This window comes from Sinocyclocheilus grahami, unplaced genomic scaffold (genome assembly GCF_001515645.1).
Source record: "Sinocyclocheilus grahami isolate Dianchi unplaced genomic scaffold, SAMN03320097.WGS_v1.1 scaffold220.1, whole genome shotgun sequence".
Taxonomy (NCBI): Eukaryota; Metazoa; Chordata; class Actinopteri; order Cypriniformes; family Cyprinidae; genus Sinocyclocheilus; species Sinocyclocheilus grahami.
The window spans coordinates 613,775-628,465 of NW_015505399.1; the positions used below are offsets into that span (position 1 = coordinate 613,775).

General features: G+C 37.2%; 1 protein-coding gene across 1 annotated transcript in view; it reads left to right on the top strand.

Annotated features, from left to right (window-relative positions):
• The window catches only part of als2a (alsin Rho guanine nucleotide exchange factor ALS2 a), a 29,905-nt gene extending 15,214 nt beyond the window's left edge, over positions 1 to 14,691 (top strand). Inside the window, 32 exon segments of the mRNA XM_016287301.1 lie at positions 853 to 923; positions 1,091 to 1,157; positions 1,241 to 1,440; positions 1,680 to 1,745; positions 2,202 to 2,300; positions 3,584 to 3,751; positions 3,832 to 3,943; positions 4,086 to 4,163; positions 4,284 to 4,411; positions 4,501 to 4,665; positions 4,961 to 5,078; positions 6,210 to 6,367; positions 6,663 to 6,779; positions 7,091 to 7,267; positions 8,452 to 8,497; positions 8,589 to 8,650; positions 8,744 to 8,893; positions 9,014 to 9,110; positions 10,577 to 10,773; positions 10,863 to 10,921; positions 11,631 to 11,648; positions 12,035 to 12,076; positions 12,386 to 12,406; positions 12,558 to 12,605; positions 12,689 to 12,766; positions 13,103 to 13,197; positions 13,200 to 13,224; positions 13,349 to 13,429; positions 13,696 to 13,789; positions 13,901 to 14,009; positions 14,106 to 14,240; positions 14,377 to 14,691. Of these exon segments, the coding sequence (XP_016142787.1) occupies positions 853 to 923; positions 1,091 to 1,157; positions 1,241 to 1,440; positions 1,680 to 1,745; positions 2,202 to 2,300; positions 3,584 to 3,751; positions 3,832 to 3,943; positions 4,086 to 4,163; positions 4,284 to 4,411; positions 4,501 to 4,665; positions 4,961 to 5,078; positions 6,210 to 6,367; positions 6,663 to 6,779; positions 7,091 to 7,267; positions 8,452 to 8,497; positions 8,589 to 8,650; positions 8,744 to 8,893; positions 9,014 to 9,110; positions 10,577 to 10,773; positions 10,863 to 10,921; positions 11,631 to 11,648; positions 12,035 to 12,076; positions 12,386 to 12,406; positions 12,558 to 12,605; positions 12,689 to 12,766; positions 13,103 to 13,197; positions 13,200 to 13,224; positions 13,349 to 13,429; positions 13,696 to 13,789; positions 13,901 to 14,009; positions 14,106 to 14,240; positions 14,377 to 14,565 (3,270 nt within the window). The 3' untranslated portion in view covers positions 14,566 to 14,691.

Below are 14,691 nucleotides of genomic sequence, written 5' to 3' on the forward strand. Positions count from 1 at the left end.
CATATTAATATGCGGGGCATTAAAACTTATTTCGAATGCACGATGGCTTTTTACTTTCACTTTCGAGATTTGTGATTGCACGTGCTCTGTGTAAACTACTACAGCGACAGTACTTACCACACATTTTACAAGATCAGATGCTTGTCAGTGGTGCTCAAGATCTGTAAATGATTCACCATCATCCTCAGTCATCTCTCCTTACTCTGTTTATGTGGTAAGTGAATCTTATGTACTGTAATGTAACAGGCTACCGCTAGCAAGCAGCTAACCATGTCCCTTTAGTGGCTCTTGTTATTTTATTAGAACGCGTGTTATTTGTTTTCCGTGCCTTTCTGAATACAGACACCAACCCATCCCTGCACTTCACAGCCCCTGCACAGCCTGGAATATAACATTTATTTCCATGATCTGCCATTTTTGCTATTATCCTAGCTTGTTTCTTCACAATACCTGCAGAACTTCTGATGATTCGGCTGTGCAGGCCTCGAACATGGGCGGGTATATGCAAATGTTGGGGGCGTAACTATTAGTGATCCCCACTGTAACGTCACAGTCGGTGTTATGTTCTGATTCGCCTATTTTTCAGTGGTCTTTTGCATGCACAAGATTTACATAAGAAGGAGGAAACAATGGTGTTTGAGGCTCACGGTATGTCATTTCTATGTACAGAACTGTTATTATTCAACTATGCCAAGGTAAATACAGTTTTCCATTCTATGGCACCTTTAAATTTTATTTTCATGAATCTGCAGAGCAGAGGCTTTAGTTGTATTCCCTTCTTAATATACTGTAGATGAGGGAGTGGTTTGCTTATAATGTAACTGATTAAATTCTCTCTCTCTGTTTCTACAGTTCTCATCTCATTACGTCTATCCACTTGCTATACTCTGGGTGGAGCCCATCTCAGATGAAAGTGTGGGCCAGTAAGTTATCCATCTTAACATCTTTTATCTTTCGTTTTCAGTTTTAGTTCATTTTAATGTAATTTAGTTTAGCACATGATTAATATTTCATTAAATATTGAATGGTCAACCCATCAACCAATAAAAAACGTTTCTGCCCCAGTTTAAACTATGACTGTCATTACTAGACATTGCCTTAAGCTGACCACACCTGAAGATAACTTTGTTGTTCTGGCAACATCCCCTTTGGAAAAGGTAATGCTCTTGATGCGGTAGGAATTTGGTTGAGAAGTTTTTCTGTTTTGCGTTAATTCTACCGTCCGCTGGCTTTCTGGTAGGGGAAGTGGCTGAGAGCCATTAACCAGGCCATTGAGGACGTGCTTGCTTTAGGCCTGAACGGAAGGACATGTGTGTCTAGAAGCAGCCAGAAAGGTGAACCACCTGTGTCACGCACGTCTACCTACACTTTCAGCAAAGAGGGCCGACTCAAAGATGCCACGTATGAGGGCCGCTGGCTGTCAGGCAAACCTCATGGCAAGTAAGTGCATGCCCATAATGACTGTATTCACACTCTATACAATAAAAAACATTTTCAAAAATTTCTCTCAATCACTTAAGCAGGGCTGTCATGCATTTATATTTTTTTCAGGGAACACCGGTGGTAGTCCTGCCTAACGTGCAAAAACCTTTTTTTTTTATATATATATATTTGAATCCACTGTGGAGCATTAACTGTGGTTCACATGTACCTGTACCTTCTGTTCTTTTCTTTAATAGAGGGACTCTGAAGTGGCCAGAGGGGACAGTTTACTGTGGCACATTCAAGAACGGGTTGGAAGATGGGTCAGTATGCACAGTTTAAGATTAACATACATACCCATGTTTGCAGATTCTTTGTTATACGCTAGCATTTATAGTGTTTGCAAAGACTTCTGTTATGAATAAATGCTGTTCTTTTGATCTTTCTATTCATCAATTATCCTGATAAAATAAAAACACATGACAGTTTCCACAAAAATATTAAGCAGCACAACTGTTTTCAACACTGGTAATAATGGGGGGGAAAAAGTCTCCTGAGCACCAAATCAACACATTAGAATGATCATGTGACACTGAAGACTGAAGTAATGACAACTGAAAATTCAGCCTTGATATCACAGGAATAAATTACTTTTTTAAAGATTCTAATAACAAAACAGTTATTTTAAATTGTAATAATATTTCACAAAATGACTGTTCACTATCTTAATAAAATAAATGCAGCCTTGGTGAGAATAACCATTTCTCTTTTCTTTGCAGATTTGGAGATTTTATGACGCCCAACATAACCTTAAACAAGTTTGAGCGTTACCAAGGTCACTGGAAGGAGGGGAAAATACATGGCTTTGGCACATTTTGGTAATAATCATGTAAATGTGTATATTATAAAGCTCTTTGAACCATTATCAGTTAATGGGGGACCCTGAACATCTTAAATTGTTATAGTTGCCATCTAGTACCTTGCCCATGGTCTGATTGTGGTCTTTGCAGGTATGCTTCAGGTGAGGTATACGAGGGCTCATTCAGGGACAACATGTGTCATGGTGTCACGCACGTCTACCTACACTTTCAGCAAAGAGGGCCGACTCAAAGATGCCACGTATGAGGGCCGCTGGCTGTCAGGCAAACCTCATGGCAAGTAAGTGCATGCCCATAATGACTGTATTCACACTCTATACAATAAAAAACATTTTCAAAAATTTCTCTCAATCACTTAAGCAGGGCTGTCATGCATTTATAATTTTTTCAGGGAACACCGGTGGTAGTCCTGCCTAACGTGCAAAAACCTTTTTTTTTTTAATATATATATATATTTGAATCCACTGTGGAGCATGTTGCATTAACTGTGGTTCACATGTACCTGTACCTTCTGTTCTTTTCTTTAATAGAGGGACTCTGAAGTGGCCAGAGGGGACAGTTTACTGTGGCACATTCAAGAACGGGTTGGAAGATGGGTCAGTATGCACAGTTTAAGATTAACATACATACCCATGTTTGCAGATTCTTTGTTATACGCTAGCATTTATAGTGTTTGCAAAGACTTCTGTTATGAATAAATGCTGTTCTTTTGATCTTTCTATTCATCAATTATCCTGATAAAATAAAAACACATGACAGTTTCCACAAAAATATTAAGCAGCACAACTGTTTTCAACACTGGTAATAATGGGGGGAAAAAAGTCTCCTGAGCACCAAATCAACACATTAGAATGATCATGTGACACTGAAGACTGAAGTAATGACAACTGAAAATTCAGCCTTGATATCACAGGAATAAATTACTTTTTTAAAGATTCTAATAACAAAACAGTTATTTTAAATTGTAATAATATTTCACAAAATGACTGTTCACTATCTTAATAAAATAAATGCAGCCTTGGTGAGAATAACCATTTCTCTTTTCTTTGCAGATTTGGAGATTTTATGACGCCCAACATAACCTTAAACAAGTTTGAGCGTTACCAAGGTCACTGGAAGGAGGGGAAAATACATGGCTTTGGCACATTTTGGTAATAATCATGTAAATGTGTATATTATAAAGCTCTTTGAACCATTATCAGTTAATGGGGGACCCTGAACATCTTAAATTGTTATAGTTGCCATCTAGTACCTTGCCCATGGTCTGATTGTGGTCTTTGCAGGTATGCTTCAGGTGAGGTATACGAGGGCTCATTCAGGGACAACATGTGTCATGGTCACGGCATGTTACGGAGTGGAAAGTTAGCCTCTCCTTCCTCCAGTAGTGTGTTTGTGGGCCAGTGGGTTCAAGGCAAGAGAACAGGCTATGGGGTGTGTGATGACTTCAGCAGGTTTGTTCATTGTAGTTACCAAATTAGAGATTTTAAACATCCTCCTGAACAATTCATTAATTTGGTTTTATATCTCCCAGAGGAGAGAAATACATGGGAATGTGGCTCGATGACCAGCGTCATGGAGTCGGAGTCGTTATAACTCAGTTTGGATTGTATTATGAAGGAATCTTCTGTAATAACAAGATGATGGTCAGTTGAGATGTTATTATATGCCTGCATTGAAGTGCCTGTAAATTGCTTATATTAAATATACACTTCTTTAGCTGTTTTGGCACTAGATGCAGTGTGTACTATTATTTGAGCAACTTACTATGTCTTTTGTCTGATGTAGGGCAATGGGACTCTTCTCTGTGATGATGACACAGTCTTTGAGGGAGAGTTTATAGAGGACTGGACTCTGTGCGGAAAGGTATCTTTGAATTAATTTGACCAATTTCGGTCACAGTAAATCTATAGAAACTTTATTTGTGATTTGTGCATGTGAATGCTTCTGTGTATCTGAATCTCCTGTGGTTTTATGGATGTGAAGGGCGTTCTGTTCATGCCTAATGGTGACTCTTTGGATGGGGTCTTTGACGGTCACTGGGGAGCCGGTCTAAGAGTGGCTGGAACTTTTACAAAACCCTTTGAAGCTTTGAGGAGAGAAAGAAAGATACCGTAAGTTTGTCATGAGTAATGCTTTGGCCTACTGAATATTTATTTTTATTTTTATTTTTTAATCTGTGTTTGCATTTTTGTGTGTGCAGTGTGGCTGGTCAACACGCAGTGCCTGCAGAAGAAAAGTGGAAGGCAGTGTTTGATGAGTGCTGGAGTCGATTAGGCTGTGAAGGTCCTGGAGAAGGAGTGCATGAGAAAGCCTGGGAGAACATTGCCATCGCCCTCACTGCCAGACGCAGACAACAGAGATATCGGTATGTACACACACACACACACACACACACACACACACAAAACAGAGAACAAGTAAAGGTGTGATCACACTTTGTAACATACAGTACAAAATGCTTTATACTCTGCAACATATAGTTAAGGGTTTAATGTTACACTCCAGGGCTTCTTTTTTTTAATTAAATAACAAATACTAATTCAATAGTTCACCAAACGGGAACTTTGGTACACAAAAGGCAAAACTTCTTTATTTGTATGCACATTAATGTAAGTGAACAGAGTATGAAGAAATCGCCAGTGATGTATGTTTGTCTATAGTCCAGAGGAGCTGAGCCGATCTCAAACTAAGATGCTGGAGAGCCTTGAGGTGATTCCTCAACATGTGGGCCCTATTACTGCTGACTCCTACAACAGAATCCGTCGGTATCTCTTGAAGGTGAGATGTTCAAAGGCTTATTAACACCAAGTCTGCACAGCTGTACAGATGCATCAAAAAGCATTCAGACACTTATGGTCACAATTAAGAGTGTCATTGAATTAGTTACAAAATATCAATCCAAGTGGCATCTGCAAACAGATGATGCTAGAGCTTTTTCAGAACTAATTTACTTTTCTAAGCCAAGTTTGCAATGACACCAACTGGTGTGAAGGGGATTTTTAGTGAAGAAGACCTGGCTTCATTTATATAGATCACAGATGTCTTAGCACAGTAACCACAGGTGGTCACATAGTATTCACACACACACACACACAAAACAGTGAACAAGTAAAGGTGTGATCACACTTTGTAACATACAGTACAAAATGCTTTATACTCTGCAACATATAGTTAAGGGTTTAATGTTACACTCCAGGGCTTCTTTTTTTTAATTAAATAACAAATACTAATTCAATAGTTCACCAAACGGGAACTTTGGTACACAAAAGGCAAAACTTCTTTATTTGTATGCACATTAATGTAAGTGAACAGAGTATGAAGAAATCGCCAGTGATGTATGTTTGTCTATAGTCCAGAGGAGCTGAGCCGATCTCAAACTAAGATGCTGGAGAGCCTTGAGGTGATTCCTCAACATGTGGGCCCTATTACTGCTGACTCCTACAACAGAATCCGTCGGTATCTCTTGAAGGTGAGATGTTCAAAGGCTTATTAACACCAAGTCTGCACAGCTGTACAGATGCATCAAAAAGCATTCAGACACTTATGGTCACAATTAAGAGTGTCATTGAATTAGTTACAAAATATCAATCCAAGTGGCATCTGCAAACAGATGATGCTAGAGCTTTTTCAGAACTAATTTACTTTTCTAAGCCAAGTTTGCAATGACACCAACTGGTGTGAAGGGGATTTTTAGTGAAGAAGACCTGGCTTCATTTATATAGATCACAGATGTCTTAGCACAGTAACCACAGGTGGTCACATAGTATTCATCTTGATTTTGATATTGTAAGGTATTGTAAGATGTATATGATTTTCATTTAAAATAAATGCCATTTGGTTTAATCATTTCTTACATAATGCAGTTATACTACTGTTCAAAAGTTTGGGGTGGTTACTGACTCCTTTTAGGCGTGTGATACCCCTCATCACCCTCTGGGCTGGCTGCTGGAGACCCTTGTGACTGTGTACAGGATGACTTATGTTGGTGTGGGCTCTAATAGACGCTTCCTACAGCAGGCAGTGGAGGAGATCCAGTCGTACCTAACGCGCATATTTCAAATAGTCAGGTAACACTTCTCATGCTTCAATATGAGTTACCAGAAACCTTTAGTGCTTTAAAAGCCAGCAGAGCATTTTGCAAAGCTCATAGCAAGCATTTGACTTGTTGTGAAGGTTCTGTTCTTCTTTTAGATTTACTACGTCATTACTTAATGAACTCGGCTAAATGTAATAATGAGGTATACTGTTCATTTCTTTACAGTCTCAGAGACCACTGCACACTTGATATTCCTTATAAATTTATAAGGAATTTTAAGTATGTTGTTGTTTTTCAAATATTTGTGTTACAAATATGTGCTGCAGGTTTCTGTTTCCTGGTCTCCCTGAAGATGGAGGTTTTATTTTGGATTCTTCCAGTTCCTCAGATGAGGGCACAGAGTCTCTTAACAGCAGTACACATTCAGAAACACCACAGCAGGGGTAAGACAGCATCACTGTCACTCGACTACTGTTTTGTTATTTCTGATTTTCGTACTTTTTAGTTGCATTACGTTACATTAAGTTAAATTTACTCAGATCATTCTATTATCGATCTATTATATATTTAAAAATCTTTAGTAGCATTGTACATCTCTTTACTGTAACTTTTGATCATTTTAATGGATCCTTGCTGAATAAATGTTTCAATTCTTTAAAAATTGCTCTTACCACAGAAGATAAATAGATATATACAAATAGATAGATATAGTTACTTTCTGAAAGTATGACAGTCTTGTGTTGTGTTACTGCAGTTGGTTAGTGAGCAGCTCAAGTCTTATCCTGCCGGTGTTGCTGCCGAGGCTTTACCCTCCTCTCTTCACTCTCTACACACTAGAGAAAGAGAGAGAAGAGGAGGTGTACTGGAACTGTGTGTTAAGACTCAATAAGCAGCCTGATCTTGCTCTTCTAGCCTTCCTTGGAGTACAACAGTAAGTGACAATAGTGACAGTACCATATGAAATATTATACTTTTACAGTGTTTATGATACATTTATACTGACCCTAAAAAGTATTTGGACACTTAAGTCATTGCAGTAGATGGAAAATATAAAACTAACTGACATTCATGTTAAACACATTGCACAAAAACTTTTTTCAAATAGGATATCATGAAAAGAAGTTTGGTTGATGAAACAATGGATATATTTGATATATGATATTTGGACACCAAAATATCATGTCCTTGGTAATTAATTATTAGGCATTAGTAGTCAATTCACTTTCACAATTCGCAGTAGTCAGTCAGCACTTTATATGAAGACTATTTATAATGCAGTGCATTTATACAGACATTTATAAGAGTATTCTTACTTCATTATAATGCATGCATGGTGCCTTATGAAAATAATAAAAAAACACTTGTATGTATCATCTCATGAAAAATCTTAATGACAGTTTTAATATTATTTTTCTGACCTATTTGTGGTTATACCTTCAAAGAGTGTGATGAATTATAACACGTAATAAATACCATGTTATATCCACTTAACTTATAATGGAGTATAGTTCCCATATTTGTAATGTATTGTAAGTCCCTTATCTTGACAAAGTCTTCTTGTAATCCAAAAGGCTTTATAATGTGGTCATAATCATTTCAAAGTGTTCATTGTCTGATTTTAGCAAAGTAACCAAGGTTTTGTCAATTCTTAAACAGCCATAAGATACTATGAGGTGGTTATAAGACATTAAACTTTAAAAATGTCAAGATATGAGACTCATAACACATTATAACCATGGAAACTATAATGGTAACTTGGATATAATGTGTTAATCATGTGTTAAAAGTAATCATTCACTTAAAAATTATAACCAGTATTAAAATTTATTATAACTTGTGTTATGATTATTCATGAGATCATACAAAATACGTTTTTATAAGGCATTATGCATGCAAAAGGCAATATTATATTTGCTATGTTTAATATTTAAAACCCAATGAAATCAAATGTGTGTTTTTTTTGCTATTTTTAAGCATATAAACATTTAATTTCATAAGCGTGCAAATACTTTTTGTGGCCCCTGCATATACAGTAATAACCAATCAAAGCCCCAGGCCAGGAAGGACGGTGGTTTTTACAATGTTGAGTTGAATCAATGTCATTTTGTTTTCCAGAAAGTTCTGCCCAGTGTCTATCTCTGTATTGGGAGAGAAAAACCAGGTAATGCTTTCTGTCATTTCTAAGAAAATAATCAGTAATGACACTGATGGTAAAATATAACTTTATTGGTTTAATCGATTTTAATGGACAGGTCTTGCCTTGTACTAAAGACGCCTGCTTTGCAACTGCTGTTGAAACCCTGCAACAGATCAGGTAAAGATAGTCATGTGTGTAACAAAGGCAGAAAACAACAACAGGAACACTTCATTAGCTATCTCCTTTTTATTTTTATTTTTGCTTCTACAGCACAGCATTCACTCCCTCAGACAAGTTGCAGGTGATACAGCTGACCTTTGAGGAGATCACCCAGGACATGCAGGCTCTGCTTGGGCAAGATTTTCTGTGGTGCATGGATGACCTCTTTCCAATCTTCCTCTATGTGGTGCTCCGCGCACGGTACTTTTATAAACCTTTCACTGCATATGGACTTATTGGCAATAAAGTTATCAGTTGAAACATTAATGTATGTGCAGTTTGTCTGCCCACGTAAAGAACCTGTCGCTTGTGAATGTGTAGGATCAGAAACCTGGGCTCTGAAGTGAGTCTGATAGAGGACCTTACAGACCCCAGTCTACAGCTGGGACAGCTTGGATTCATGTTGACAACTCTCAAGGTGAGAATTAAATTATATTTTCATATTTTTTTTCAGGGACAAATAACATTATTACTTGTAAAATCATAAGGTTATGTCGTTAGAATATCAATTTTTACCTTGATTATTTAAGATTAGGTTTGTTAAATTCTTAGTTTGAAAGCTTAATGTAAATTTCTGAACTTGAATCTGAATAATAAATGTATGACATGACCTTTTAAAGTCTTTAAAGGGGTCATCAGATGCCCATTTTCCACAAGTTGATATGATTCTTTTGGGTCTTAATGAATAGTCTGTAACATAGTTTGGTTAAAATGTCTCAATGGTAGTGTAAAACAATACCCTTTTTACCCTGTCAAAAACAGCTCTTTTCATAGCGAGCTGTTTCCTTGCATGCCGCTTTAAATGCAAATTAGCTCTGCTCGCCCGCCCCTCTCTTCTGAGCCGCTCTCTGAGAGACGGTAAACTTTAGCTGCATTTGTCGTGAAACTTGCTAACTAGCACATTATTAGGAAAGGCAATTTGCAAATATTCATTAAAAAACCTTACACTCACTTCTTCTGTAGATTAAGCTGGATCACGAATGATTTGCGCAAACATAAGCGCATTTAGGTTAGATTGGGGGCGCATTCCCTTCAAAAACAAACGTAATCCACTGCGTCTTCAGCGGCTCAGATGTCGAGAGTAAATGACGACTGCTATGTTCATTATTACATCCAACAACAGAACAGCTCAATCGCTTGTTGGGAGTCATTCTTGTCTGCTCTGGCGGTGAAACAATGGCGGATTGATGACAGCTCACTCTCATCAAGTCTAAGTTAAGACTAAGGGTCTAAGTTAAGACAAGGGATGTTCATTTCGGTTATTTTTCCTAAACGACAACCGGCGCTCATTAACCGATTATTAACCGTTAACCGACAAGATTATTTTAAATTAGAATTGCATTAAATTAAATTAGAAAGGATAAGTGTCTGTGACCTGTTAAAAATACTAACATTTGATTCCCGGGGATTCATTTTACATGCGCAAAAAGCAGCAAACAACAGAACATGAGGATTCACATGGTCTTCATATCACATTACGCACCTGCAGCGCTTCTGCGAGCGGAGAAAAACGTAATAAAGCTGTGTTCAAGGTCCAGAAAGTTCGTAAGGACATCGTTAAAATTGTCCATGTGGCATCAGTGGTTCAGCCGTAATTTTATGAAGCTATGAGAATACTTTTTGTGTGCAAAGAAAACAAAAATAACGACTATTCTAGAAAAATGTATTCTCTTCCGTGTCGGTCTTCGACGCAATGTTACATGGACTATTTTAACAATGCCATTACTACCTTTCTGGGCCTTGAATTTTTAAGTTGCGTTGCTATCTATGCAGGGTCAGAAAGCTTTCGGATTTCATAAAAAAATACAGGTGAGTAATTAATTACAGAATTTAAATTTTTGGGTGAACTATCCCTTTGATTGTTTGTCTCTTGTCTCCCATTAGCTGTATGTGAGAGCCATGGTGGATTACAGTCCTCTGCAGGACCTTGCGATCCCCTGCCGAGATGCAGGCATGGCGTTCAGTAAAGGAGACTTGCTGAAGATTGTCGACCAGTGGGACATCCAATGGTGGCAGGCCAGGAAACTCCACAGTGCCTCATTGTGTTGTGGCCTCATCCCCTCCACTAACCAGTTCAGATAGTCAGTTTTGAATTATGCTTAATTAAGTTCAAAATTATGTCACTGATAAATTTGTGAGCAAGATTGATATTTATTTCCATGTTTTACAGTAAGCAAAGGGAGTTGTGGTGGTCCCAACCTTATCAGGCTCACACCTGCATCAGACCCTGTACGTTAATAACACACACAGACACATACACACACAAATGTATGAACTTCTGTGCACTCTTTAAGATGTTGGTTGGCATCATAAGCCTCTTAACCCTGCCCTCTCTCTACCCTGATCTAATTACTTTAAAGAAGCTTGAAAGTGAGCTGTTCTTGGCATGATCCTTCCTTCATGACTGATTGACTAGTCCTGTCCACTTTGCGCTCAACCGTTAAGGTGAAAGAAAGATAGATACTGTTAATTCTAAACACCAGATGATTCTTCTGCATATCCTTTTGAGGAATTAGGAGCATCTGAAGTTTGCAAGGTCCCTGAGCATTTCAAGCTCATTTCAGGACGGATTGCTCAGTGTACTGCAGGCTTTACATAGAGGCTGTTGTTGAAGGATGGAGAAGTTAAAACTATATAAGACTTAATGACCACAATCCTGTATCTCTCTGTACCTCTGTATCTTAACAGATTTTGTAATCACAGTAGCAGAAACCGCTCATTTATATTATCTCAAGGTCAGAGAGAGTTATCTTTATTGAAAAATTCATCTTTACATGTGTATTAAGTTGTACAAAGAATGCTGCTTATGATTTGCTAATTGCAGTCTGTTCATTTGATTACCCACAATGTTGCATTAATATTATTAATATATATAATATCTTTATTTATTTATTACTAGTCTAATTCTTTGTCGTTTTCTTTGCTTTGGTATGTAAAGTGAGTGCAACAGATGTTGGTATGTATCTTTTTTGTCTTTCATATTTTAGTGTTAGCTTAGTATGTTTAAATTTATGCCTAAAATGTTTAGTATTTAAACTGTACATTCAAATAATATGTTTTATGCTCTTTGAAATATGGCATGTCACAGGTATTGCTTTCATAATATCTTCACTATTGAGAACTGTTCAGTGTTTCATGTGATTTGTTTCTGTTAAACAGAATTTTCAACAAGAAAAAAATATATGAAACTTGTTTTTATCTATAAGGAATTGGTTTGAATTTAATTGTGAGAAATGGGTGTATATGAACTTAATAGAGACGTGTTCATGTTGATTTCATTCGTTAAGAACTTGTATAAAACATTTGTTTTAGTTGTGTAGTGTGTTGAGTGTGGCTCTGAAGGAGAAGAGGAGACAACGGATGAGAACAAATGCATTGAAACAGGTGATTATCCCACTGAATCCATATCTTCATTTAACTTCGTGGTAATATATGAAAGCCTGTTTCTGCACGGAATAAAAAATAGCAACTTCTCATCTCACAATTGTGACTTCTCTGAGTTTATATTTAGCAATTTCACAATTCTGAGAAAGAAACTCTTAATTCCAAGATATAATCATCAAGAATTGTGAGATGTCAAATCAAAATTGTAACAAATTGTAAATCGCAACAAATAGTGTAAACCGGCTTCCTTAGTAATAGTATGGGTTGTCTGAATTTAACAGTGTTGAATAAATTTTTTTGTTCTTACAGACGAAGAAGATTTTGAGTTCGGTAGGTAAGTCTTTTCTGAGGAAAAAACTTTTTATGGAATGCGAGAATAATTTAGATTTTATGTAAATATTAGATTTTATGTAGATTTGCTGATTTGTTATTAAAACATTTGTCAATGATCTTTAATTGATCAAATCTTTGTTTTGCCCAGTGTCAGAGGAGGGTGAGAATGGTGAACATATGCAGGGATTATATATAGGTATGAAATCTGAATTACAAATGTAAATTTTGGCTCATATGTACACCTAAATGAAAAGTAAATTTTTTAATTGTTTGAATCAGCGGGGTTCCGACACAGTCTGCGTGTATGGAGGAGGAAATCATACAGTAATCGAAAGCCCCATTTTTTTCTGATAACAGGTTGATTAGCTGCTATGAACATAAGTAAAGAGTGTGTTCATGAATTCTGGTTATGACATGTAACACTGTCCCACTGGTTTTCTCAGGACAAAGACTTTGAGGAGATTGAGGAAGCAAGCAGGACTATGAAGGCCAAGTATCGTCAGTATTTTGACTGTGTGATTGTGACCGATGATCTGCAAGATTCATGCATGGATCTGTTCACGGCTATACAACATGCTCAAGAAGAACCACAGTGGATTCCTGCCAGCTGGTTTGCTCCTGATCATCTATGATGCACAGACATACATAAGAACAAACAAGGGAATTTTTGAATGGTTGTAATTAATGTAAAAGAACCATCATGTTATTCCTGTGGTGTCAGCAGCTGCCATAACACCTCAGCCACCGTTTATGAAGAGGTGGTCCACTACCAGCGCCACATAGACGATCCCCCCCCCATCTCATTGTGCTCATTGGTATGGTCCTCTTTGTGCAGGATTATCTTATCCATACATGAACGGACAATAACTATCATTTGTCTTATTGGCTGTTTTAAATTTGTCCTATTAAAGGCTTAATGCTTTTCCATGTTTTTCACAGCTCCATCAGGAGTTGGTGTAAATGAACTACACAGGAGGCTAATCAAAATCAACCCTAATACGTACCAGGGACCAATATCTCGTATGTGGTCCATTTGATCCCTTTAACCTCTGACTTAAAGGTTCTGTAAGCTAGTTTTTTTAAATATGAAAAAATGTCCTGACTACCCTCAGATTTTGGAGGGCTGGATTTTAAAGAGAGGCTGTGTGTTTGAAGTTAACAAAATGTCTGAAATTGCTTACAGCATCTTACATTATTTAACAAAACGGTCTGATGTTATAAGTTGTCATCTTACATTATTTAACAAAACGGTCTGATGTTATAAGTTGTCTCTTGTTTTGTTCAAGACACAACACGGTCCCAGAAAATGGGTGGGAAGAATGGCCGTGAATATCACTTTGTGACCAAGGAAGTGTTCGCGTACATGGTGGTTAATCACAAGTAATCTTATTGCTTATGTTTAAATACTTAAAATATATATATATAGTTGGCAATCTGTTCTTGTGATTCAGCTTACTCTGGGGTGTTTTTTGTGTTTTTAACAATGTCCAGATTTCTTGAGTATGGACAGCATAATGGACACATGTACGGCACCAGCTTAGACTCGGCCCAAGATGTTTTGGACAATGGAAAAATATGTGTTATTGACCTTGAACCTCATGTAGGTGTCATTTATGTTTATCAAAACCACACTTATGTTTTTATCATTAGTTTGGTTGCAAACAGTGATGTACATGCACATATCTGTTTATTCCAGTGCATTCATTCAGTCAGAACCAAGAAGCTGAAGCCCTACATCATATATGTACGGCCTCCATCTCCTGCCTGCATGAAGCAAACAAGAAAAGACCCACATTTTCTTTCCAATAGATACATCAAGAGATACTTTTATGTAAGATATGCATTTGATATTTCTTGTAGTAAAAATTTTTCTGATAACAGGTTGATTAGCTGCTATGAACATAAGTAAAGAGTGTGTTCATGAATTCTGGTTATGACATGTAACACTGTCCCACTGGTTTTCTCAGGACAAAGACTTTGAGGAGATTGAGGAAGCAAGCAGGACTATGAAGGCCAAGTATCGTCAGTACTTTGACTGTGTGATTGTGACCGATGATCTGCAAGATTCATGGATGGATCTGTTCACGGCTATACAACATGCTCAAGAAGAACCACAGTGGATTCCTGCCAGCTGGTTTGCTCCTGATCATCTATGATGCACAGACATACATAAGAACAAACAAGGGAATTTTTGAATGGTTGTAATTAATGTAAAAGAACTGAATTTTGAAAAAACAAATGCCTTTGTTTGTAGTTTAGGAAAAATTAACTTTCATGTGTAC